Source organism: Leptosomus discolor, unplaced genomic scaffold (assembly GCF_034619465.1).
Source record: "Leptosomus discolor isolate bLepDis1 unplaced genomic scaffold, bLepDis1.hap2 HAP2_SCAFFOLD_106, whole genome shotgun sequence".
Classification (NCBI taxonomy): domain Eukaryota; kingdom Metazoa; phylum Chordata; class Aves; order Leptosomiformes; family Leptosomidae; genus Leptosomus; species Leptosomus discolor.
Window position 1 is genome coordinate 207,012 of NW_028237947.1, and position 25,081 is coordinate 232,092.

General features: G+C 57.1%; 1 protein-coding gene across 1 annotated transcript; it reads left to right on the forward strand.

Annotated features, from left to right (window-relative positions):
• The first annotated feature begins 473 nt into the window (after positions 1-473).
• LOC147412340 (coiled-coil domain-containing protein 40-like) lies at positions 474-13,338 on the forward strand. The gene is made up of 18 exons (XM_086481465.1): positions 474-572; positions 1,757-1,925; positions 2,111-2,301; positions 2,824-2,907; positions 2,996-3,215; positions 4,050-4,204; positions 5,029-5,151; positions 5,554-5,675; positions 6,398-6,641; positions 6,749-6,931; positions 8,172-8,417; positions 9,158-9,371; positions 9,920-10,089; positions 10,214-10,305; positions 10,908-11,028; positions 11,692-11,880; positions 12,092-12,250; positions 13,006-13,338. Exons 1-18 carry the CDS (start codon positions 474-476, stop codon positions 13,249-13,251), a joined length of 3,027 nt encoding a protein of 1,008 aa, XP_086337591.1. The 3' UTR covers positions 13,252-13,338.
• Positions 13,339-25,081: the final 11,743 nt, after the last annotated feature.

Here is a 25,081-nt window from a genome sequence, read left to right on the forward strand (position 1 = left end):
CGGACTCCAGACCTCGGCGCCGTTACCTGCTGCCCCGCACCGGGGCTGGCGCCGCCAGGGCGGCCGGGACGCCGCGGGCCCCCCCCGGGCCCGGCGGGCTGAGGTAGTGCGGGCCGAGCGCCCCCCCCACAGCCCCCCCCATCTCCACGAGCCGAGGTGGTGCGGCCCGCGTTCCCCCCCCCCTCCACGGGCTGAGGTGGTGCGGCCCGGAGCGCTCACGTGACCGGGTGTTGCTGCGTCGCCTGGCAACGGGAACACGGGAACATGGCGCAGACGGCGGCGGGTGAGTGCGGGGCTGGGCCGCGGCCGGGCCTTGAACCGCCCGGCCCTCGGCCGCCCGGCCTCCCCGGCCCCGCGGGTGCCCGTGCCCAGCCCCGCGGCGGCCTGCAGCTGGCGGGCCCCGGGGAGCCGGGCTGGTTCTCACTCTTCCCTCCGCTCTGGTTGCAGGCACAGGCCATCCCCAGCCCAGCAATATGGAGGAGGCCGCCGGTGCCGCAGCAGAGGGCTCTGGGGTGGAATCCGGCTCCGCTGCGCGGGATATCGTCCGAGTTCCGTCACCTCTTGCTATGGAGGTGATTTCCTTCAGAACGTTCGCGGGGCAGCATGATGTTCCTACGCTCTCCTTGCAGAGTGATGACTTCGTGGAAGCAGTTTCGATAGGGAGAAGTAAAACAAGGGAGCGGTTGTTGAAGTCTTGCCCTGCCTATTAAAAAAACCAAGTTAAATGTAGTTGTAGTTCTGTGTGTCAGCAGCGTCCTGAAGCATGTGCTTCTCACTCAGCTCCCAGATGGCTGTAGGCATGTTAAACGGGAGGTTGCCCCCATCTCACAGACACACGTACGGGGGCTGTGTTCGAGGTTGGTGGTGCTAAGTTTTTTTTGTCTGTTGGTACTGCACGATATTTGAATTTGGCAAATGATGGTACGGGATAAAACGGTGTCTCTTTAAAAAGAAGATAATAGTTTGGCTACGTGTAGCACCAGCTGGAGGACTAAAATCCCTAAGGGCATTTTTTAAAAAAATAGACGTGAGCCAGAGACACATCTGAAATTAAAAGTGGTGTGTAGAATTTTTGTCAGGATCTTTACCGTCTTCATGCTGCCTGGGTGACTGTTTTTGTGAACGAGATTAAACTTCAAAATTAAACTCCCATGACAAAAAGCAGTTGTTACAGCACCGTAGCATGAGCATTAAACCAAATGCACAACCTGCTGTAACGCTGCTGTTCTGCTTTTTGCCTGTGTGTGTGCTAGGCAGTAGAGGCGGAGAATGGGAGCGACAGTGAAGAAGAAGGGTCCGTTCCTCTGCAGGACCAAAAAGAGACATTTCCCCCAGCAGAAAGAGGAGCTACAGAGCTGTTTGTTAGTTCTGCAGAGGTGAGACACTAATAACACACACAATCTTATTCACAGAAGGCATGGCCGGTATTTGTAACTTCAAATTCTCCTGGGGCGGTTTTGTTGCTGCCAACACAAACCCGACCAGAACTGAACAGAGAGAAGCTAACTGGTCAGGCACAAAGTCTACAAAAGCTGTGACAGAGCTGGAGAGGTTCCTCTGTTGTGCTGCATGTGGGTAAAGGTGGTTTTTGAATCGGCAGAGGCACAGCTTTGCCAGTGTATCTGTGGGCTGAGTTTAGAACAAGGCCCTCTTGCCGATTCTGTGTCTGCATCGTTCTTGTCTCGTGATGACAGAAACAAGCAGATTGTCAGGGCAGACTGAAAAGCTGTTTCAGGTGGTGGATTTTACGTTTCAGAAAAAATCCCCTGAGACTTTCTTGGACAAAGTCGAATTAGACAGTTGTCCTCCTGCGTTGGGTGACATGGAGCAGCCAGTAACCGAGAGAGAAAACCCTCCCCTTCCTTCAGGAGCTCCTCAGCAGGTGTCTGCGTGGTCAGCGGAGCGGAACAGCTGCACAGAGTCAGGTATCCTTCAGTCCCTTGCTAACAGTACAACACTCCATACCACCCGTCAAGCACAGTTTCTAGTTTTCTCCCTTTCTCGTCATTGTTAGTCCAACTGGAGGCACAACGCTTTAAAATCTAAGCATTTTCTTTGTCTTTTTCTTCTCTTTTTTTTTTTTTTCTTTTTCTTGGGGGGTGGGGTCCAGGTGACATTGGAGAACCCATTTCTCTCTGCTCAGAGACTGCCTTTGAGCAGTTGGATCAGCTCACCAGTGAGCATGGTGACCAAAGGCGGGAACAGGCATGCCAGCAGCGTGGAGCTGAGGGGCACGAAACGAGTGGAAGAAGTGAAGAAACCGTAGAAGAAACAGAGCTGGTTGTCTTGGATCTAGAACATGTGAGAAGTCCTCCAATCTTGTCGTTCTTCTTCGCAGACCTGCTGGTTTTATTTGTATGAAATACACAAGGTAGATTGTCAGCAGCGGCTCAGCCATAGGCTGAAACCACGTGTTTAAAACAGGCTTTTGCAGAAGTACTGACTCCTGAGCGTGTCTGCTCCCTCAGGGTTAACCCCAAACGGGAGGCTCAGGAGGGAGCCGTGTAGTGGGTAAATCTGATACTCCTCAGTGCTCCTGAAAGAGAAGTACTGTCAGCAAGAGCGAGGGGATGGGCTCTCAGAGGCAGCTCTTCTGATGTGTTTCTGACTTTCAGATATCCTCAGTAGTGGCTTTCTGCTGTCAACAAATACCCACTATGTAACTCCTCTCACTCGTTACAGTGAGCGTAGCTAAAGTAAGAATGCAAGGGTCTGTGGCAGAAAATACGCTGTGTTATTTAACAGCGGGGGCAGCAGTAAGGTTTCTTCATAATTTCTTTACACAAGTACGTTGACTTGTATCAATGTCATACTTCTTGAAAGCCTCTGATGAGAAGATTCCAGGCTGCCCTGAAGAGTCACCTCACTAAGCAGATGGAAAAAGTGAGCCTAGAGCTTCAGGAACTGGTACGTGGCATTCTTACTTTGCCTTCCCGCAGCAGCCCACCCCTGCCCGAGCTGAAGCCAGGTAACTGGTTTCCTCTTGTGTTTGCAGAGGGCAGCAGCGAAGAAGGGGCAAGCAGAGAGGGAAGAGCTTGGGCTGGTTCTTTACGGAGCGCAGCAGCAGCTGGCCCGCCTGCAGCTGGAACTGGAGAAGAGCCACGACCGCCGTTCTCAGGTGGCCGCAGCACGTCAGCAGCTGGAGGAGGAGCTGGAGGGCCTCAGGCTTACTTACAAGCAAATGTGTCAGAACACACACGATGAACGCCAGAAAGGTGACCGAGGCAGCCCTTGCCAGGTTTCCTGGCTCTAGTACTGTGTGGAGAAAGGGATTTATTTGAATCCAAGTCAAGCATTGGGTTGAAAAATACAGTAACATTGATCAGGAATAAGGCACTCGCTGAAACCTTTCACAGGTATTCCTGGTTGTTTCTAAGACCGTGTGGCTACCTTGTACTTCTAAGAAGGTCTTTAGGACTAAAACTGTTCCGGGCAGATGGGCTGCTCTGTGACTTAGAAGGAGGAAGATGCTGTCGCTCTGTTACGTTTGCCTGTGTCTCTGTAAGGGTGTGACGAGATCGCAAAGGTCGTGGGTCGTGAGGGGCACGCGGGAGCCTGAGAGTGCCATCCGCGTGGGAACCCGTCCCAGCCAAAGAAATGGACTTGACTCATGCTGGTTGTGCTGCAGGCCTGTGGGTAGGGGACAGGAAAACAACTGTGATGGCGAGGGTAGCTCAGCGTAGGATAAACTGCCTAGAAAGGTTTGGCAGGTTGCTGAAAAAAATAGAGAAGCGTTCAACAGACTGAGAAAGAGACAGTTCTGTTTTGGGGCAGAGGAGTGGAGTCACAGCCTCCTGAGGCCGCCCCTTCTTTGATCTCCTGGGCTTCTGAGTGCTGGGAACCAATGAATTGCTTACCAAGATATTAGCTGTGCTTGTGGAGCTGTACTCCAAAGCCGATGCAAATTCACATTTCAGGGGGGCTGATTTGGCTGGTCAGTGTGCGAATTTGGCTTTGGGTGTTTCTGTGTTTCTTTCCCTTTTACCTCTGTTTAAAGTGTGTCTTACAAACGTACTTTTCTGTAAATATTTTTCCCCCTGCCTCCCCAGTCTCTGCAATGCAGACCCAGGTTGAAAACTTGGCCTTGCACCTCTTCTACGTGCAGAACACGGCCCATATGCACCATAATATTTTACTAACGAAACGGTCGACAAAGAGGGCTGAGCTGGAGAAGGCCCAAGCTGACGTGGAAAAGAAAAAACAGGTATCACGTAAAACTCTCTTCTTTCAAATAAATAAATGAATTCAGGTGACAGCTAGCGGCGAGTCTCGGAGGACGTGCTGCCTTGGCAGAAGGAAGGCTGTAGTGAATATACAGACACCATGGAAGGTGCGTGGGGATATTTTCCCCAAATAATTGAAAATGAGAAGAATCCCCACCACCAAGATAGTGGCATGTACTGAACAGAATTTTTTTATGAGCCTTATAATAGGAAGTAGTAATCAGTAGTGATCACTCTTCACGCAGGCAACGGGGGTGTGGGGGCAGAAAGATATTTAGCAAAGAAGTATCATATGTTGAAGTCTGGAGAATTGCTCTGAGTCCCAAGGAAGAGCGAACTTGGAAGGTGAACTGAGCGGTCGGTGTGCTGGAGCTCCCTCTGCTGCCTCCTGCTTGCAGCAGGACACCAACTAATTACTGTTGATGCAGAATTGCGGGCAAACGGTTGAGATGGAATGGGTTTAGATGGTTTTTAACCAAGGATTTTAAACCATAAATTATCAAGATTCCCAGCTGCTGGAGAGGTGGCGCAATGTAACCCATGCTGGCAGGGATGACTGCTGCTTCAGATCTGAAGGACCAATTTCCTACTGTGGGTGGAACGATAAAAACCAGCAAAGAAGGTTTTGTTCTCTTGAAAATTGTCACTGCTGCATTCAGGAGTCGTTTGGATAGGAATGGAAGAGTTTCAGTAGGAATCAAAGCTAACTGAATTCATTTTCAGCCCAAGTTATTGCTGTAGAATTTAGTTGGTTAAGCCTGAGATTATGTTACTCATCCTGAGCTGTTTGGCTCTGCCTCTCTAGGATCTTCTGGTAGACCGCTTGACCCGGAAAGCCTACGAGCTGCAGGAACAGATTGCTCTGTTCGAAGCTCAGTTTGTGGCTCAGGCAGAGGACACAAAAGTAACTCGGCAAGCAGCAAATGAGGTAGGAGAATGCTTTTTTTTTGCTTCTGGTTAATATTTCCCTCTGGAAGGACCGACCCCGTTGGCTCATGCTCACGTGGTAGCTACAGTGTAGGACAGAGTTGTATGATCAGTTCCTGTTTGGAGGAATGAAGACTTTTTTGTTTTGGTTTGGTTTGGTTTGTTTTTCCCTTTGTCCTCCAGAATTGCCTATAAATCACTTCCTCCCCCACCCTCTCTGCATTTTTTTCCTTGCAGACCTATGCTCTGTGGTCGGGGGTGACCATAAACCAGAGGCACGTTAGCTGAAACTGTTCCTGCCCAGCGTATTATGAACACACACCAAAAAAAAGGCATTGTAACGTGAATTTGGTTTCCCAGCCTAGTATAGATTTATCCTGTCTACAAATCCTCTCTCTCCCAGGCTTGTATGGAGGTTCAGGCTATTAACATGGAGAAAAAGCGACTGATGAACCACTGGAATAGCAGCTTGGCGGGAATGAAGCAGAGAGATGAGGCCTATATCGCCACCCAAGCGCTGCTGAGGTACGGTATCTGAGAACAGTCCCAGGAGAGACCTCACACGGGTTGGACGGGAGGGATGCTGAAAGGGGCAGTGCGTCTCCAGTTTATTGCTGCGCGTGCAGGATATGTCAAGCAGAACAAGTTTGCTGCTCTGAAGCACGTAGTAAGGTTAAAGGATAGGAAGCACAGTTCTTCGTCACTATTCTGTATCCAAAACACAACTCTCCCCCCAAATGTGTGGGGTTTTTAAAGCTGTTTAGAGTTTTTCTGTTCATATTTTAGTCCTTTAGAAGAGTTCCTTCACCTTTGCAACATCTCTCAATCCAAAGAGCTAGACTTCAAGAGGGATTTTACCTGTCGCTCTCAGTTAGGGTTTTGTGATGCCTTCAGAAATCATCAGGAAAACCGTCCTGTTGTTGCCAAAGGAAGCGCTTATTTGCTCTGGAGTCAGCCTGGCTGATTCCCTGCAATGTGCTTTGATGGTGGCATCCTGGTAAGAGTGGGGGGTGGGGACAGGACTGAAAGCGGGAATTAATTTTCCTACGTACGTTTGCTTTTCAGTCTTCTGTCTCCATCCATCTTCTGATGACTCTGCACTGTCACAGCAGGGTGGCCTTTGTAAAGATCTTCCTCCTTGGTCTGTTGTCGCTGCAGTAGCGTGTTTGAAAAGAGGAATTTGTAGATGACTGTTCAGCGCGTGAGTCTACCCCTGTGGTGATTTTCCATCCTCTTTGCCTCTCCAGCAAGTACAGACATGACCTCAAGTCCCTAGAAACGGACATCCATGGCTGTAGGAAGTCAATCAGGAAGGAGGAGGAGAAGAATGAGTTGCTTGTCGCCATCCTGAGCCGTTCACAGAACGATGCCAACATGACAAAGAAGCTGATTGCCCAGTGCCTTTCCAGGCAGGAGGCCTTGAAGGTGGAATCTGGCACCTACGCTCGCGTTCTCCACGAGACAGAGCAGGCCCTCAACAGGACCAGGATGGTGAGGAGAGTTACTTGGAAGAAGAACCTTTCAAATCAGACACAGATGTTTAATCCCCCTCCCCAAACAGTTGTAGTGACCCTGTCTCCTGTCTTTGCTGCGTTTAGGATCAAGCTGCTTGTCTGAATCAGTTGCTGTCCATCAGTAAGGACATAGAGAAAGGAACTGATGCCAAAGTGCAGATGGAGAACGAAATCATGGCAAAGCTTCAGGACCAGATGGTGTCCAGCAAAGCCACAAAGCACTTCTCGCAGCTGGCTGCAAAGCTCCGTAGGAGAAAAACAGACCTGGTGTGTTATCTCTTCCGTTTGGGAGGGCGGGGGAAGGAAACCGCCCTGAGCGGTGTTTCTCAAGTGTGTTTCGTCCGCGCCTTCGTTCTGCTTTTCAGACCTGAAGTTGAAGGTCTGCTGAGTTTGTGACTTCAGTTTGGTTCTTCCAGTGCTCTTATTGCGGGATTCTGGTGTACGCGAGAGGGTTTGGCCAAAAAGGCCTTGACACATAATGTACTGTTCTTTCTTTACTTAAAAAATGGGACAGAACGATGAATTCTGGGAGTTTTTACCATAAAGTAGTACCAGTTCTTATGTATTGGAGGAAGACAGTGGATATGTAGTACTGCTGTACTCCACATTGAACTAACCTGTATCTCTGTCCGGCATCATGGAATGCGATACAGGCCTGCTCTCGTTCCTGAGTGAGGATTACAGCCCAAGGAGCAATCGAACCAGACCCAGAGTTCTTTGTGGCACGATCAGTTGCTCTCTTTGGGAGTGTGTAACTGGAACAGATAGAAAAACTAGAAGATCCAGCGTAGTGTTTGTGGTGTTGAGTTGTGTGGGCTGGCACTAACAAGGCACCCACACCTCTGTATTTCTGCGGGTTACTTCAGCCTGGCCCTGGGATTTTTAAATCGGGGGCATTATCTTGAGCAAGAGGAAGAGTTCCAGGGCTGGCTTCCGTTGTGAGAGAGGGGCCCCCCGCCCCCTTCCCACAGGCACACCAACAAGCGGACACTCGCGTTGTCTCCCATCAGCACCTGCGGTGCACGGCTGGATGTAGCCAGAGAGTCGTGGCCGCTGGCGGCGCGGGGGCAGCAGAAGTCACCCGGCTGCATTCGCGCTGCGCTCAACAGGCACCCGCCTTTCTGGCTGCTGCGGTGGTGGTTCGGTGAGGGACGTGTTTGTCGGGTGTGGTGGAGAATGTCCTGCTCCGGTGAGCCGGGCAGCTGGAGACACCCAGGCAGGGCAGGTAAGTGCAGAGGTGATGAGCGCGGCCTCTTAAAGGCTTTGGGATGTTTGGGCTCCTTCATGCTCTTCAGCAGCCTTATGGCAGAGGTAAATGTTGGTATCTCCGTCAGGAGATGGAGAAACAAAGGTACAGAGTGGGTAAGTGGCTGGCTCGCAGCTTGTGGCACAGACCTGGGAGGAGAATCTAAATCCCCTGACTCCTGTGCCTCGGGAAGCGGGCGTTCCAAATCAATGGGCTGCTGCTGGTGACAGTAATTTGTTTTCTGTCTGTTGGCGTTCCTAGGAGCTGCATTTTTCCAAGGTTGAGAATGATGTGGCCCAGGTTATTCTGAATGGAACTCATACCAGCTGCAGGCTGACAGTTCTCCAAAACACACTTTGTCAGCTGGACAAGGAAGTGAAAAATACCCGTGACCTGATCAGCTGCAGGGAAAGCGAGATTGCAAGGTGCAGTCTCCTGACCGAGAACAGGCAAGCGGTGCTCAGCCAGTACAACAAGAGGTTGGAGAAGATTCTTGCGCGGCAGGGGGTATGTACATTCCCATTTCAGTCCCAGGCTTGATTTTATTCTTTGTGGTGACCACAGGTGCCCCTGATAAATGTAACTGTGTAAGTGCTGAGTAGTTAAAACTTTCAGGCATCAGTATAGAGGTTTAAAAGCTGCACTAGTTAATGTAAATGTTTACGTCTGTCAAACAGCTCTTAGTGCACGGGGGGAGGAGCTGGCATGAGGGAATTGTGAAATGAGGGTGTGCCCAGCACAGATTTCTGCAGGGAGTTGTCTGCGCCTGATGAAAACGTTGAATGACATCAATACTCTGGGAGTAACTAGGGTCTCATCAGAAAACCTGCAAATACTGACAAGGGGCGAATGGAGCAGGCGGGGTGATGTAGATCACTTGGTGCTTGGCCCCATTCAGCTGATAGATACCCAGGTCTGCCCCTGGCACCGTGAGCTGCAAGACCTTTATAGAGCCCAATGCAAGAATGAGTGCTGTGGCAGACTCTTGGACACCCAGGTGTGCCTGTTGTAGGAGCTTAGGAGGCCCCTCTCGCCCCAGAGCCTGAGAGCTGTTCGGGCTTCCCTTGCATTTGTTCCCGTGAGGTCAGGAATGATTGGTCCCATCCAGCTCCTGGGAAATAGAGGCACAAAGGAAGTAACAGTATAGCTGAAGTATTCGGTAGGCATCTCAGCAGCTGGACCGGCCTTCTGCAAAAAGTGCTTCAGCAGCTTCTGCCTGATTAATCCCCAACCTTGCCCTCATCCAGGGTCAAGAACTGGGGCCACTGGGAATGGAGATCAACAAGCTGTCCAAGCAGATAGAAGAATATCACTCTGAGGTGATGACGCTACAAAAGCACTGGCTCAATCAGCAGCAAGAGCTGGTCAAGTTAACACACCAACGGGAGGAACAAGTAGCCTCCCTGGACACGTTAAAGAAACGGATCACAGTAATGCAGCAGAAGAAAGTGCGCAGGGAAAGTAGGTCATTCCCCAACTCTTTTTAAAACGTTCAGCTGTGAATGGAGGAAAAAGGGAGCGAGGGCTTACGGACGGGTGAGCCAGACCTTCACCAGAGAATGCGCCGTGCTCCTACGTCCGTGTGAGCAGTAACGCAGGCGGCCCCAGCACTGCTCTGGGGCTACGAGCCAGGCACCTCTGCTGCTCTGCCTGGCGTTATTCCCTGTCCCGACTGATCCCGCTGCCTTAACGGGCACAACCGAACCGAAGTGGCCGTGTCACGTGCTACACTTCTTAAATAACGTTTGCAAGTAGTTGGTGGGTAAATGTCCCCACCACGATGGTGCTTCCCTTGGCTCAAACCAGCTCTTTTCCACAGCAGTCTCCTTCAAAACCGTATTTGGGTTTTGGGCTTGTGGAAAAACGGTCTGGCTGGGTATGTGGGACGCAGGTGGCTCTGCAGGCAGCGTTGTCTGGTCTGATGGCAGTCTGTCACGCCTTGCCTGTGTTCCACCTGCTGCTTGTGGGAATTTTAAGACTTTTTTTTTTTTTTTTCTGTTCACCTGTAGATGAAATTCAGCAGGAAACAAAAGAGCAGAAAGACATCGAACGTCACATGAGGAACATGTCCAATGACTTGATAAAGCTGAATGTGTTGATCAACAAGAACAGCAGCAGCTTCGAGGAGCTGCAATATGGCAACACGATCACCGAGAACGAGTTTGTGCGCTCTCTCAAGGTACAGACATCTCATTTCCAGGTCTCAGCCTCCCGTGCAGATCGGAGGCAGACAGTGACCGTGTAAATCTTTCTTAGTCTGACCACGTTGTGTTGTCTGACAATGTTATGCTTCCCAAACCTAGGCAGCAGAAAAAGAGTCGGTTGAGATGCAGGAGAAGCACAGTCAGCTGACTGAGGAGAAGGAAAGACTCCTAAACAGCCTGGTGGAAGCAGAGTAGGTACCAGAGAGGTTCTTGCTTTGTGCCACCCTCTTTGAATGTAGGTGTCCATGTCACCTTTCCTCTCTGCTCATCGAACTGAACCAGCAACAGCAAATGTGCTTCTGTCCTTCTCGGAGAAGATGAAAGGAGTTTCATGGATTTTTGGGCGCAGAAGCTGAAAGGTGCTTTAGCTGTCTCTGCAAGCAGCGAGAGCCGTGAGGATGTCGGCTTTAACAGTTCCAGCAGGCTCGTGCTGGACGTTGCTGAGATCTGTATGGGGTGACTCTGCCTGCGCTCTCCTCCGCCAGTCACTCGGAGCGAGCGTGCTGCGCTGGGCAGCTCACTGGGGTCCACCAGCCCCCAGCAGCCTGGGCACGCTTGTTGTTAGTCACCGTGCCACCACCGTGCCACGTTGTGGATGGCGGAGCTCCCTGTCTGGTTCCACGCTGCTCCTGGCTGCCCTTTTACGTGTCCCACGTGCAAACCCTCAGGTTCTGCTGCACCTTCAGCTCCATGTTCAGGACTGAGCTCGGGAGCGTGCTGCCACGCGTGCACAGGGAGCGAGCGTCCTCTCGGGCGCTGACAAAGGTGCCGCTTTCCCTTTCTGTCACTGAAGGCATCAAATCCTGCTGTGGGAGAAGAAGATCCAGCTGACGAGAGAGATGCGTGCGGCGGTGGAGTCTGAGTCAGGGCACGGCGAGCTCCACGCCATGAGAACAGAGATTCACAGGATGCAGGTGAGCCCCGGGGGAGGAGCACTGGGGAGGGGAAGCTGCACACGATGGATTCAGCTTCGGTGTTGCTGAAGGCAGGAGATGAGAAACGGGCTGGGGAAGCAGCATTGCCAGGCCACAGCAATGTTGGAAATCGTACACCCTCCAGCTGGGCCGAATGAAATACATCCAGCGTGCGTGCTCTTCGTGCCTTCCTTGCGCCTGCCGTGTAATGGGCTGCAGCAGAGTCTAGAGACACCTGAGCAATCTATTTAAAACATAATATGTTTGCCACCTTATGCCGTGACCCCAATTTATAAGCAAAGGAATGTTGATGACTAAATATTGCATCATCTTAATCACTGGTTAGGGAAGCCTTCTGTCTTCTGGCAAAGCAACTCTTCCCTTTTGTTCCCAGGTTACTTTACTCTTCTGCTTTTCCTATTGCTAAGGAGTTCCAGTGAAACCTTTTGAAGATTACTTTAGACGAGTTGATAATCCAGCCCTTTGCTTTCCAGATCCACACAGGGCAAGCCGGGTTTGGGTTTAGAGCAAATTTGGCTTGCCAACGCTCACGTGTCACGTATGTCTGGTTTACGTGGAGGGGATGTGCCGCACAGAATCGGTTCGGTGCCGTTTGTGAACATTGGTTACTTTCAGCCTATTTCATATCTTGACACACGGCAGGTCCGCTATGGCCAGCTGATGAAGCAGCAGGAGAAGATGATTCGTGATATGGAGGCATCTGTTTCTCGCAGAGAGGTGATAGCGCTTTGTGGAGAGGGTCAGAACAAAAGAGACAAGAAGCTTGTCCCCAACAGTGTCTTCCACTGCAAGAAACAGGAGCTGAGAAAGAAGATCAGCAAAGCCCAGAAGGTGAGCGAGCAGAGCAGGGCTGCAGGAGTTCACCGGGGCTGTAAGGAGCACCAGGGTGGGCTGAGCACAGACACGCGGGGTGTCGGGACACAGACGGGACAGGCTTTGGAGGCTCCTTAAAAAACCCCACAGGAGAGTTCTGGGGAGATGGCTGGGAGTGCAGCTGGACGAAGAACCACACTCTGCCCTTTCCTTCTCTTCCGTTTGCCAGAACGTTCAGGACTGCAACGCAACCCTCCTGGAGCTGGAGAGCGCCCAGGCGTCCCTCGGTGCCGCCTTCTTGGAAAAGCAGCGAGAACTGCGCAGGCTGGGGGCTGAGTGCGACGGCCTCGATGCAGACGCAGAAGCTCGTCGGAACAGGAAGCGACGGGTGAGCGGCTCCGCTCCCTGGAGCTCGCGAGCCCGACGGGACCGGCTGCTTTCTCCTGGTGCCGGCTCCCCATCTCCCTGTCTCGCCACCATCCTGAACTGAGTGTGCTTGGCATTTTAGCGGCACTTTAAGTTAACTGAGCACACCTTGAGGGCTCATGGGGGTCCTGAATTGGGGCTGCAGTTGTACTCTTAGCGAGGCAGCATTCACCTGGAGACATCAGCCTGAAGGACATGGTTTGTGTCTTGAAAATACCCGGTCACAGCTCTCCTCTGTGAGCGCTTTCTGGCTGCTCATATGTTACAGATTTGAGAGCCAGCTGAAGGTCTTGAATGGCCTCCTGCAAAGGTTGTAAGTTGGTCAAACTCTGTCCTGGCGAGGGTTGCCCTGTGCATGCAGGTATTTCTCTGGTTTATGGAATTCTGTGATGAACATTTAATTTTTTTTTTTCTATTAGCTGACGTGTGGATGTGGTGCTTAGGGACACGGTTTAATGGTGGACTTGGCAGCGTTAGGTTCATGGTTGGACTCAATGATCTTAAAGGTCTCTTCCAACCTAACCACTTCTCTGGCTGTACCCGTTAGCAGCTGTTCTGCCGCTACAAGGGGGACTTCATAGCCCTGTCCCTCTTCAGAAGCCCTTCCCTTTCAGAATGTGATGGTTCCAGTACCGGTGACAAAAGTCACCTGCCTTTCTTAGTGCTTTTCTCTCTGCGGCCTGCTGTCAAAGCAATTTCTGTTGTTGCTTTCCTCAGAACCTTTTGGAGATCGTGTCCTACCAGACTCGCCGGAAGCACCTGCAGGCGCTGAAGGAAGGGACGTACACTCCCCTGTGCCGCACGGAGCAAGCCTGGAGAAATGAGCACCAGAAACTGCGCCACCGGCTCCAGACCATCGATGCCATCGTCCAGCAGATCCAGCAGGACCATCCCCAGCACTACCGGACTCTCCAGTGGCTCAGACAGTGCTTGGGCTCCAGGCTGGGCTCGCAGGAAGCCTGACTGCCACGAACCCCATCCATGTAACCCTCAGCTCTTGTTCTGCTGGAGCCTGCAGGCTTTGTAAATAAACAAATATCTAAAAACTAAGTCTGTGTAGCAGGTAGTGGTCACCAAAGCTGTAGCAGTGCAACTGATTTTTGTTTCCTTGGCTGCACAAGGGTGGCTTCATCCCTCCCCCTGGCCTGGGGCGCTGGGGGCAGCCGCCCCCTTCCCCTCCGGGCCCCCCCTCTCTCACCGCCTTTCCCTGCAGCTCCGGGAGGCGGAAGGCCCCGGCCCCGGCGGGGGAAGGCGCCCGCCCGCTCCCGGGGCCGGTCCCGCCCCGCAGACGCCTCCGTGCCGTGGGGCCGGTCCCGCCGCGCCTGCTGGGAGGCCGGGCCGGGCCGGCGGGGCCATGGCGGGGCCGGGGCTCCCGGCCGCGCTGCTGCTGCTGCTGCTGGCGCTGCTGGGCTCCGCCGCGGCGGGCAGCCCCGGGGCCGCCGGCTGCCAGGTGCCCCCGGGCGAACGCTTCGACTGCGGCCCCGAGCGGCTGCTGTCGCGGGCGGACTGCGAGGAGCGGGGCTGCTGCTACGCACCCGCCGGCTCCGGCTCCAGCCCCGGCTCCGGCTCCAGCCCCGGCCCGCCCTGGTGCTTCTTCCCCAGCGGCTACCGGAGCTACCGGGCGGAGAACCTGACGGCCACCGCCACCGGCTCCGCCACCCGGCTCCGCCGCGTCGCCGCCAGCTTCCTGCCGGGGGCCGTGGGCAGCTGGCGGCTGGACGTGGCGCTGGAGACCCCCACCCGCCTCCGCTTCACGGTGCGAGCCGGCCCCGGGACCGGTGCCCCGGTGCTCCGGCCCCCCCCGCTGACACCCCCCCCCCTCCCTTCTGTCCCCGCAGCTGCGGGACCCGGCCCGGCAGCAGTACGAGGTGCCCCTGGCCACGCCGCGGGCGAGCGGCCGAGCCGCCTCCCCGCTCTACGGGCTGCAGATCAACCAGGATCCCTTCGGCCTCGTCGTCTGCCGGCAGCGCGACGGGCAGGTCCTGTAAGTGCCCGTCCTGCCCCGAGCCTTCCCGAAGGGATTCGGTCTGGAAGCGGGTCCTGGCCCCAACCCCAGCGGTGCGTGGGACGGAGCAGGGATGCGGCAGGGGATGGCGGTGACAGCAGCGGGGTGGCGGTCAGCGGCTGCGGGGGCTTTGCTTTGAGCCCCTCTGCGGTTCGGTGCCTGGGAAGGGAAGCAGGAGTCTCAGAGATCAGTCGAAACCCGGCTGCTGGGCACCGCTGGGGCTGTTTGCCGGAGTCTCCCTTTCTCTCCAACAGGCCGAACACCATCGTCGCGCCCCTCTTCTTCGCAGACCAGTTCCTGCAGGTCTCCACCTCTTTGCCCTCCCATTTCATTTCTGGGCTGGGGGAGCACCAGACGCCGCTGGTCCTCGACACGGCGTGGACCAGGGTCACCCTCTGGAATCGGGATATGGCGCCTGTGGTACGGAGCGGGGCTGAGGGAGAGGGAGGTGGCTCATCTGCACCTGTGGGGGTGGCCCTGCAACCTCTGACATCTTGTTTGGGGCTGGGGAAAGGCATCGGTGGCTGTGGAGCTCTGGGACCTGGCCTCAGCCCTGGGCAAGCCCGTGGGACCGTTGTCCCCAAGTCAGGCTTTGTCCCCCCTGGGGCTCTTGTTTGGCTCAGAAGCCGCTTTCCCTGACACGGTCCAGGGCTCTTGTTTGGGGCAGAGCTCTGCTGACTCAGGCAGTGTCTGGGGCTGCAAGCCCTGGCTTTGCACCCCGAGCCGTGACGGTGCTTCTGGCCAGTGGCAGGCAGGTGGGTGGGTGGGTGCTGTGCTGGGGCCTCCAACGGAGCCTCACCCGCACTGCGCTGTGCTCTACTCCAGCCCCAGGTCAACCTCTACGGCTCCCACCCTTTCTACCTGGTGATGGAGGACAGCGGTTCGGCTCACGGCGTCTTTCTGCTGAACAGCAACACGATGGGTGAGTCCCATGGAGGTGCTGGGCATGGGCTTGGCCCACGTCCCCATCCTCAGCTTGTTCCTCCGGCGCTCGTGCTTCGCCAGATGTGCTCCTGCAGCCCAGCCCGGCCCTGACCTGGCGCACGACGGGCGGGATCCTGGACTTCTACGTCTTCCTGGGCCCTGACCCCAAGAGCGTGGTGCGGCAGTACCTGGACGTCATCGGTAGGGCCGAGCCACAGGCGGGGGGCACGGGTGCTCCTGGGATGGCTCTGCCGGGATGCTGCGTGGCCCATCTGAGGTGAGGGCTGGGGCTGCCCCTGAGGTGAGCGAGGCCCTTGGGTGGGTGACGAGGTGTCTTCTGCCTGCTGGCTGCCCGGGGGTGGTGGGTGGGAGCTCCAAGCCGGAGCCGGGCCGGCTGGGGCATCCCCGGGGGTGACCTGAGGGCTGGGCAGGGGAAGGAGAAGGAGACAGATCCCCCGGCACAGGCACTGGGCACCCCGACTTCCAGAGCCCCCCTGATCCCCCCCAGCCCCGCTCCCCCCCCTGCAGCTGCCCCGTCCCCAGCCCCTCCCCTGAGGCCTGTCCCGCAGCCCCAGGCTGCCCCACGGCCTGTCCTGGCAGCGGCGAGCGGGGCATCGGGCAGGCCCAGGGCTCTGTTAACCCAGGGGCCTTCAGCAGCAGTGCGGGGAAGGAGCGGGGTCTGCAGGAGCGGCTGCAGCAGGAGGGGCTCCAGCCTGGGGCCGGCTGTGACAGTCAGGGTTCTTTCCCTCTGCCAGAGGCCGTGCCAGGGCTCGGTGGTCTGTTCCTGCCCTGGGGATGTCGTCAGCTGCATCCAGCTCAGGCTGAAGCTGAGGAGATGGGCAAAAGGAAAAGCAGCCGGAGAAGGACACGAAGGGGATCCGGCTGCGAGCTGCCCCCAGCTGCAGACAAGAGACAGCCGGCCTCTCGGCGTGAGGAAGGGTCCCTGTGAGTAGTCCTCAGCAGAGCTGGTCACCAACATGCACTGCGGGGTCTGTGTGCGTAACCAAAGCACGGTATAGCCGTGGGGGCGGGGGGTGTGTGTGTGTGCGCAGTGAGGCTGTGTATGTAGGAAGCCTCATATTGTAAGAGCTGAGAGAGGCAGAGACAGAAGTGTCTCAACAGTAAAATCCTCCCAGCAGCACCAAGAGCGGGAGCGGCAGTGAGTCCTGGGCCCTTGTGTTATAATCAGATCTGAATTTTGAATTTCATTGATAATTAATTGTTTTGAATAAACAACTAATTTCTTATAGTTAATTATTTCCTGATTCAATTAATTTACATTATGGTAAGGAGTAGACAAAACCTCACTTATGCTAAGAGACAGCAGATGCAGGCCTTAGGAAGATGGCCAAAGCTGAAGGTGCTGTGGATTGGGAAATTGTACAGAACACAGAACGAGGAGGGAGGGAGGCAGGTACAAGGGGTGAAATTGTACGTTCTCAGCTAGTTCTCTTATGTGATGAATCCATCGAAACAAAGGAATGTTGCTGTGAAGACTCTCCCGTCCTCCCCATCCTAATTTGTATATCAGAGATTTTGATCAGTAAAATAACCAATGATTAGATTAGGAAAGGACTATTAAGAAAGTTATAGAATAGGGCGGACCAATCATTGTAACTGTCAAAATTAATAGCGGGCATAAGATGCATGCTTATGTTAAAATCTGTTAAAGATCCTGACTTTGCAGAAAAAGGGTATAAGATGTTGAATTTTTGATGTAACTTTGAAGCCCGTCGGGTGGAGCTGTCCCTGTGCTTCCCAGCGCTGCAATAAAGACGTGCCGGCTTATCTGCAAGTGTGTAGATAAATTTGTCGTGATTGCGACCCTCCGTCCACACTTGGGGCCGTGTCACCCCTCTTGTGCTCCGGGTGCCTCCCTGTGCCTGTGCCCTCCCACCTTCCATCACTGGCGTCACTCTTTTGCTTCCCTGTACCTTTCTTCTTCTGTCTGTTCTTGTCCCCTGCTCCCTCTTCGTCCCTCTCTGGTTTCCAAGCCCCTCTCTTGTTCTGCTATTCTACCTGCCCCTTTGGTTTTCCTTGCTCTCCCTCTGTCCTGTTCCCTGCCCCTCTTTTTTCCTTCCTCTGTCTCTGTCCTGCAGCGCATGGCTGGTTTTTCATTCACTGCCTCTTTGTCCCGATCTGCATTCCTCCTTGATGTTCCCAATCTCTCTGGCTTCTTGCCTGAGATGCTTTTTCTCTCTTGTTTGTAACAGGAGACGCTGTTCTCTAAAAACATAACGGCATTCTTTTGGCAAGCCGCTGAAACGTTGAGAAGATCCCCTCCTGGGAACACTGTGCAATATTCTTCCTGTCTGCAAGTGGCACCTGTTCATCAGAATGGATTCCAGAACCCAAGGGGCAGTTAACCTCCAGAAGTCTTAAACCTTCTGGGGAATCGCACAGACTATTTCTTGCTAAGAAGATGAAGGCTCTGTTGTTCCAGCTGTCCTTAGTGTTTCGAGACAACAAGCACTTGCACTGGTACTTGTTCTTTTCTGATCTGCGGCTCCTGTGAATGTTTCTCCAAGTTCTTGGTTTCCTGTCCGGGTGACTCTCCAGAGGACTGTAAAAATCAGTCTTCGTGGAGACTCTCTGTGCTGCGGAGCTGCCTGTATCGTTGTTGTCACCTAGCTGCCTACAAACGGCTCCCAACCCCAGACAGTGGGGCGGCATTTCTGATCTGCTGGAAGGGGGTGTCTCCATTTTTAATGTTGTTTCTTTCAGGGAGCACTGTGAGCGTGGCAGATCCTAAGCAGAAATACACTCGATTTGAACAAGTCGGGCAAGGGTAAGTCCAGTCACAGCTACTAACACAAAAGCACGCGCCAGGTATTTTGCTGGTGTGATATCAAGCGTGAAGTCGGGCAAGCTCCAAACGTGTTCAGACCCTGGGCTTAGATTCTCCTGTCTCTCAGTACTGATCAGAATTGGTGCCTGTGGTCAGAAGGCGTCGTCAAAGAGCACTTGATGCTGGCAACGTCTTGTCTGCAGCGAGGGGCAGGACCTGGAAGATCTACTGTCCCTCAAGTTTGTAGCACGCGTTTGCTTGTTTTCTTAGGGGAAATCATTTTTGTGTGTCTCAAAATAATACGGCCACGCTAAAGAAAGGAGAAAAATCTTTATTGCCTGAAAGAGCAACTTAGAACCTGATAGCTGTCAGATAAATAACACTTCTCAAGAACATTTCTTTCCACTCTTCTGCTTTAAAAAAGTATTTAGTGATCAGGATTATATCTTTTCTGGCAGAGGTAGTGAAAACCAACCATTCAGTAATACATGCAGTGTCGATGCACTGTCCTTTCCTCAGATGGCTGGCACGTGTGTTCAGGGCTCTCAGAATGACTGCATGGTGTTGCCGGAGTTTTGCAGATAGATCCAAAGAAGAGCTCTAAGAAGGCACAGCTAGACTGTGCGTGTGTTACATTCTCTGGGAAAAAACCACACACACCCCCGCAAGAAAAAAAAAAAAAAAAAAAGAAAAAGGAAAAAACTAAACCCCAACAGAGCAAAACTGGTGAAAAGGGGAAAAGAATGAAATCTATTATTTTCCAGTCTCTGTAGGCACCCTGCCCTTCAGTTTTGGACTGAAAGAATTTAGTATGAACTCTGGAGATTTGCACCAGCCCTTTTTCTTCCTCTTGGACCTAAGTTTTCACTTGGATAGCCTGCATGGCAGGGGGCTTCTGGGCTGCTGCGCTGTGCGCTGCTGGCTGAAGGAGTGGAGGAACCAAGGTGTTTTAGAAACACTACAGGCAGCAGAGAGCTCCTGTCAGGGCTTTCACTTCCAGGGTCTAAACCACTTCTCATGTCTCTGCTGCTCTTTTGTTTCTGGGGCGTCTGGAACTGTCTATACAGCACTCGACATCAGCACGGGACAAGAGGTGGGTGTCAGCAGCCCCAGCAGATTTGGCAGGGGTTCAGCGCTTTCCCCCATGGTGCGAACAGCGGATGGGCTTTCGGATCGCCAGGAGATCTTTACTGCAAAGACTTCCACATGGCTGGGGGCTTGTGGCTGGGGGTGGGGGCAGTGTCCGAACACTGGGCTCCCCCCTGGGCTGCACATTCACTGACGGACACCCACCCCTCATCCTGCCCAGCCGCACGCCCGACGTGCAGCCCCCCAGCGATGTCTCCCTACCCACGCACCATTCCGTGCCCCCCCAGCCGTATGCCCCCCAAGACCCCAACTACGCACCCCTCCATTTCCATTTACCCCCTCAGCCATGCCCCCCCCATGCCCCTCACCCACTTTGGGCCGAGCTCTCCTGTGCTCCCCAGCCATGTCCCCCCACCCAGCCATGCCCCCCCCCCATTTTGGGCGATGCCTCCTGAGCCCCTCCAGCCATGCCCCCCCCCATTTTGGGCGATGCCCCCTGAGCCCCTCCAGCCATGCCCCTGCACCCCTGCTGGCCCCTCCCCCCGTGCTTTGCCCGCACCCCCGGGCTCCGCTCCCCTGCCCGCGCGCCCCCGACCCGGCCGTGGCCCCGCCCCCCGCCCCTCCCCATTGGCTCCCGCCGCGCCGCTCCCCTGTTAGTTTTCGAATATAAATAGGGGCGGCCGCGGGCGCGCGCCCCCCCCCCTCGCGCACCGGACGGCGGAGCATCGGCGCGGCCCCGCTCCGCTCCGCCGGGGCCGGGAACGGTCGCTCCAACGGGTGTAATTAACGCCTCCCTTCCTTTCCTGCACTCGCCATGGCGGCGCAGGGCGGCCCCGGTGGCCGTGGGCTAGCCGGAGTGGCCAGGAGGCGAGCGGGCATGTCGCCGGTCACCCCGCTGACGCTGGATACGGACAAGCTGGTGGGACTGGGAAGGTGAGTGGAGACGGGGGAGCTGCCCCGCACCACAACCCCCCTCCCCCCCACGCGTGAATGCTGCCGGCTCAGGGCAGTGCTGAGCGCGGAGTGGGGGGACACACCACACCGCCCCACCCGAGGGGGGCACCCCGAGGGGTACCGGTGGGTCCCCACGGGCTGATCGCCGCCCCCGCCCTGCCCGCAGCCACTGGGACACCCCGAAGCGGCGGGTGGCGGGGCTGTCCTTGCAGAGGCGCCGGGCCAGCCCGTGCCGGGGGTCGGCAGCCTTGGGCTCCCCCCGCAGCTCCGTCTCCTCCGAGTCCTCGGACGCGGGTGAGCGATGGGTGCTGTTGCCACACCCGCCCCTGCCCCGACCCCCCTCCTCCCCGGGGCTGGGGGTGTGCAGGGGGAGCTGTGTCAGGGGGGTGGGCGTTGGGCAGGGGGTTACTGCATGCGGGGGGGGGGGGGGGGTCTGGGAAGGCAGGGGAGGGGTTTGAGGGTGGGGAAGGGTCTTTCTGGGGGTGCACGTGGGAGCCGGGTCCCCCGCTCTGTCTCAGCTCCTGGCCATGCTCTGAATCAAACTGGGATTTTAAACGGGGATTTCCTCCCCAGCACTTCCTTCCCTGTGCTGGATGATGGGTGGGAGCCCCCCCACCCGCCCAGCCCTGCACCCCGGGGGGGGGCTCGGCTGTGGACCACCCCAGTGGGGGTCCCTGGGCAGGGTGATGTGGGACATGTTGGCCAGGATGGGTGGTCCCAGGGTCGTCCCTTTGCCATGCTGGGGGACGGGAGAAGCTTTGGGTGAGGGTCCCGCCTGAGCACACAGCAGATCTCACCCTGTGGCCCCCTCCCCAGCACTAGAAGGGAACACAGCTGGGGTGGGGGGGCTCCCCTGCAACCTGCCAGCGCCCCACAGGAGCAGGGGGGGACCTGTGCTGGAGCAGGGTCCCGGGGGCACGGCGTGCCTCCCACCCGCCCCCCCCCGATGCTACCCCTGCCCCTTGTTCCCGCAGGAGTGGGGCTGGACTCCCCCACGCAGGAGGACCCCGCGGCACTGGAGGAAGTGTGAGTGTCCCTCGCCCCGCGTCCCCCCACTCCGGGAGGTCTCCACCCTTACCCACTGTGTCCCCCCTGCTCACCCTCCCCGGGCTGCCTGCAGTGCCCACGCTCAACCTGTCCCAGCCTTGCTGGGGGGCTGTGCTTCCAGCTGTTCCCTCCACCCCAAAATTAATTTTTGGTGGGGGGTGGTGTGAGAAACCACCTCTAGTGGGGGTGTCGGTGCTGGTGCTCGGCCCAGCCCTGCTGCAGGCAGGGGTCTGGCAGCGGGTGCAGGCAAGAAGCCTCTGCGGTGCTGCCGTGCCAAGTCCTCCTCTGGCAGGGACGGCCGGCAGACGGCTCGCTGCCTCACCACGCAGCGGGGTGAGGGTGCTGAGCACCTCCCTGGGCTCCCAGCACCCCCGCCTCAGCCTCCTTGGGGTGCTGCTGCCCAGGCCTCGCAGATTTGGGGTGCAGGGATCAGCTGAGAGCCGAGCTCTGCGGGGCTGAGGGGCTCTGGGTGCCACGCCTGAGCCACGCTGGTGGCTTCGCCCACTCCCGGGGCCGTTGGCAGAGCCCCTCTCTGGCAGATGTTGGTGACTGAGTGACTGGGGGCAGATGGTGATGCTGGGGCAGCCTTGGGGCTGGGTGGGCTGGGCTGCAGGGGACACGCCAGTGCCCCCTTCGTCCTGTCGCAGTGTGCAGCTGCATGGCCATATGGCCGACGGCCAGCATCCCCAGCATCCCCGCTGCCGGATTTACATACAGGTGGAGAGCGGGCGCCACTGCCACCAGCTACATCTGGGCCCCGAGTGGGGTCAGCGGGGTGCCCTGGACCACCTCAGCATGCTGCTTAACCCCCCAGCCCAGATTGGGGTCCCCCCGTCTGAAACCAGTGATTTCCAGATGGGGTTTTAACCCTTTGTGGGGCTGAAAGCCGCTCAGCTGCTCTCCCCTTGGGGGGGCTGATGACCGCTGCGTGGGGTGGGGTCCCTGTAAGGGCTGCGGCTGCCCATCCCCGGGGCTCCTGGGCTGCTCAGGCTGGGGCACGGGGTGCCATCCCCCCTAACCCTGGCTTCTCTCTTCCCGCAGCTTTGAGACAGCGATCCTAGAGTCCAGGAGAGCTCTCAAAGAGTAAGTGAAGGGGCTCTGTCCCTGTGCCCAGACCCGAAAGCCAGGCTGTCTGTCTGCCCTTCCCTGGGGTTTGGATCAAGCTGTTGGTGTTGCTCAGTGGCTGGAGGAATTGCTGCCCTGGGGTCCTGTCCGGGGAGGTCTCACCCCACTGTGGGGACCCAGGGGACAAGGGGGTCCATGCCGGCTTCGGGGCGGTGGGGGGGGTGGGATGCTGCTGGTCCAGGGCATCTTCTCTCCTCATTCAATCCTTTTTGCAGCAATAAGCTCCTTATCCGGAGGATCCACTCACTGCCAGTAAGTCCCGGGGGCTCTGCAGGGCTGAGCTGAGGGCGGCTGGATCCTGCTGTGCGCCTGGCTGAGCTGGGAGGAGGAGGAGGAGAAGGAGGAGGATGGAGCTGGGGAGCGCAGGGGCTGTGCAGCACCTCTCACCCCTCCCAACCCACCCTGCAGCCACAGCTCCTGGGGGCCAGCCCGGTCCTGAAGAACATCACCCACTGCCGGGAGTTCAACAGCCACGGGGCCAGGGAGCAGAGGGGCCCAAGGAAGCCTGAGGACAAGGTGAGGGGGGGCAGCAAGGCTGGGGAGAGGGAGGCAGGACCGGGGAAGGGGCAGGGGGATGCCGTGCCCACCCCCCCGTCCCCCACTGCTGCAGGAGGGGTTTGTCTTCAAGAAGCTGCAGAGGCCAAGTCAGCGCAGCCGGCTGCCCGCCGGCGATGGGGCTGCGGGGAGGGACCCCCTCAGCCAGAGACTCGGCTCTGCACCCGGCCTGCTGGTGAGAGGGGCTGGGGGTGCTGAGAGGGGGGCACCGGGGGTGGGTGGTCCTGCTGCAGGGGCTGCTGAGCCGGGACCTGCTGCTCCAGCCTCCCTGTTTGCACTGGAGACCTGTGGGTGTGGGAGCTGGGGGGATTGGGGTCACTGTGTCTGCAAACAGGGCTGGTGTGGGGCTGGCCCCACTCCTGAGCCATGGGCTGTGTCGTGTCCCCTCCCCAGTTCGACACCCCCAAGAAGGAAAACTCCGCCCAGGGCGAGAGCCCCATCATCCTGCGCCGGTGCTCCTTGACATCCTCTATGTCTGAAGAGGAAGATGATGGCTTTGTGGAGATCCTGGATGAGGAGGAGATGAAGGTAGGGAGGGCTCCTCCATCTGGACAGCTGGATGTACCCTGGCCAGGGGCTCCGTCCCTGCCCAGGGGGGTGCGAAGCAGCAGTGGGACTCGTTCCCTTCACGCTCTCCTCTGTCTCGCCCCGTGGCCCCCCCGGGTGCCCCCCCGGCAGAGCAATGCTGACGTGCCGCAGGGGATGGAGAACCTGCTGACCGCGCCGCTGGTGAGGAAGGAGGAGGCCGAGCCAGTACATTGGGTGTCTCGGGGGGTGGATGGGGCCCCAGGCTCCCCCTTCCTTGGGTCTCCAAGGTGGGGTCTGAGGGTGAGGGTCACTGGTTGGCGAGCAGCACTCACCCCAGGGCTGTGGGCTTGTCCTGGGTGGTGTGCAGCCACTAGAGAGGGACCCTTTTCCCTTTGTTCTCGTGGTGCTGGGGGGGGGGGGGGGGTATGTGGGGGGAATGCCGGACCCTTGGGCAGCGACACGGGCTCTCTCCCCACACAGTGTCCGGTGAAGCGCGGCAAGTGCCGGCAGCTCTTCCGCTCGCCCTTGATGCCCAGCAGCGTCATCAGGCCCATCCTGAAGCGGATAGACCGACCCCAGGACCGGGACACCCCCGTCAAGACCAAGCGACGGAGGAGCGTGGCCGGTAGCCCTGGCGAGGAGGCGGCAGCAGCGGAGCCGGTGGGTGATGGGGAATCCTCGGGGTGAGGCGTCCTTGCCCGTCCCTGGTGGGACTGCCCGGTGCCACGGCTCTGCCGGCGCCCTCGCTAACGCCGAGGGGGGTGTCTCTGGTTCATGTCCCCGCAGAAAGCGCGGCTGCTGTGCTCCAGGTCCTTCTGCCACGAGGAGATGGAGAACCTGCTGGCCAACGACCATCAGGAGCTCATCGGGGACTTCTCCAAGGTAGGGCTGCTGGGGGTGCTGCAGGCTTGGGGGTGCCGCCTGCCCCTCTCTCCTGAAACAAAGGGGGACCATCAGTGGAGCCCTGCGCTGGTGCCAGAGCCCAAATACAGCTGGTGGCCCTTGTTTGGGACCAAGGGGACTTGGGGCTGAGACTTTCCAGCCTGAAGAGCCTGACCCGCTGCTCTTCCAGTGCCGCAGCGCCGTCCCTCTTGGGAGGGAGCAGACGTCGCAGGTGGGGGGTCTTCTGAGCTGGGGGGAGCGGGTGGCAGCCAGGACGTCTCCCTGGGGACAGATCCTGACCCAGCACCCGCCTCTCCTCCAGCCTTACCTTCTGCAGACGGTAGAGGGGAAGCACCCGGACCTGAAGTACATTTCCCCTGAAATGGTAAGGGAGCAGTGACCTCTTCCCCAAAAAAACACCCCCACAGGGCTGTCTCCCTGCTTGCCCCCCCCCGCCCCCCCCTCGGTGACGGGCTCCCCCCACAGATGGTGGCAGTGCTGACGGGGCAGTTCAGCAGCCTCATCGAGAGCTGCGTGATCGTGGACTGCAGGTACCCCTATGAGTACGAGGGAGGCCACATCAAGGTCAGAACCGCCGCTGCGCCCCTCGGGGCTGGGGACAGGGTGGTCATGGGTGGGGGAGACACAAACCTGTCAAACCTCAGAGGGGCTGATGCCCCCCCCAAAGGTGCTGAACCCCCTGGAGGGGTTGAGAGCCTCCCCAAAGGTGCTGAGCACCCCCGGAGGTGCTGAGCCCCAGCTGGAAGGAGGAGGGGGGTGAAGGCATTCCCAGCAGATGGGGCAGAAGGGGGGCAGGGTATGAAGACCCCCCCCCGCTCCCCGAGATGAAATGGGAGGAGGGGGGGGCTGAAAGGGGCCCCTCTCCCTCGCCAGGG

What these genes read in the sequence shown, in the direction of transcription:
- LOC147412340 (XM_086481465.1), top strand. Translation starts at nt 474, where the DNA reads ATGGAGGAGGCCGCCGGTGCCGCAGCAGAGGGCTCTGGGGTGGAATCC. An exon ending in AACAGCCTGGTGGAAGCAGA is followed by an intron (nt 10,306 to 10,907) that starts GTAGGTACCAGA and finishes CTGTCACTGAAG; the next exon opens with GCATCAAATCCTGCTGTGGG. An exon ending in AGATCAGCAAAGCCCAGAAG is followed by an intron (nt 11,881 to 12,091) that starts GTGAGCGAGCAG and finishes TCCGTTTGCCAG; the next exon opens with AACGTTCAGGACTGCAACGC.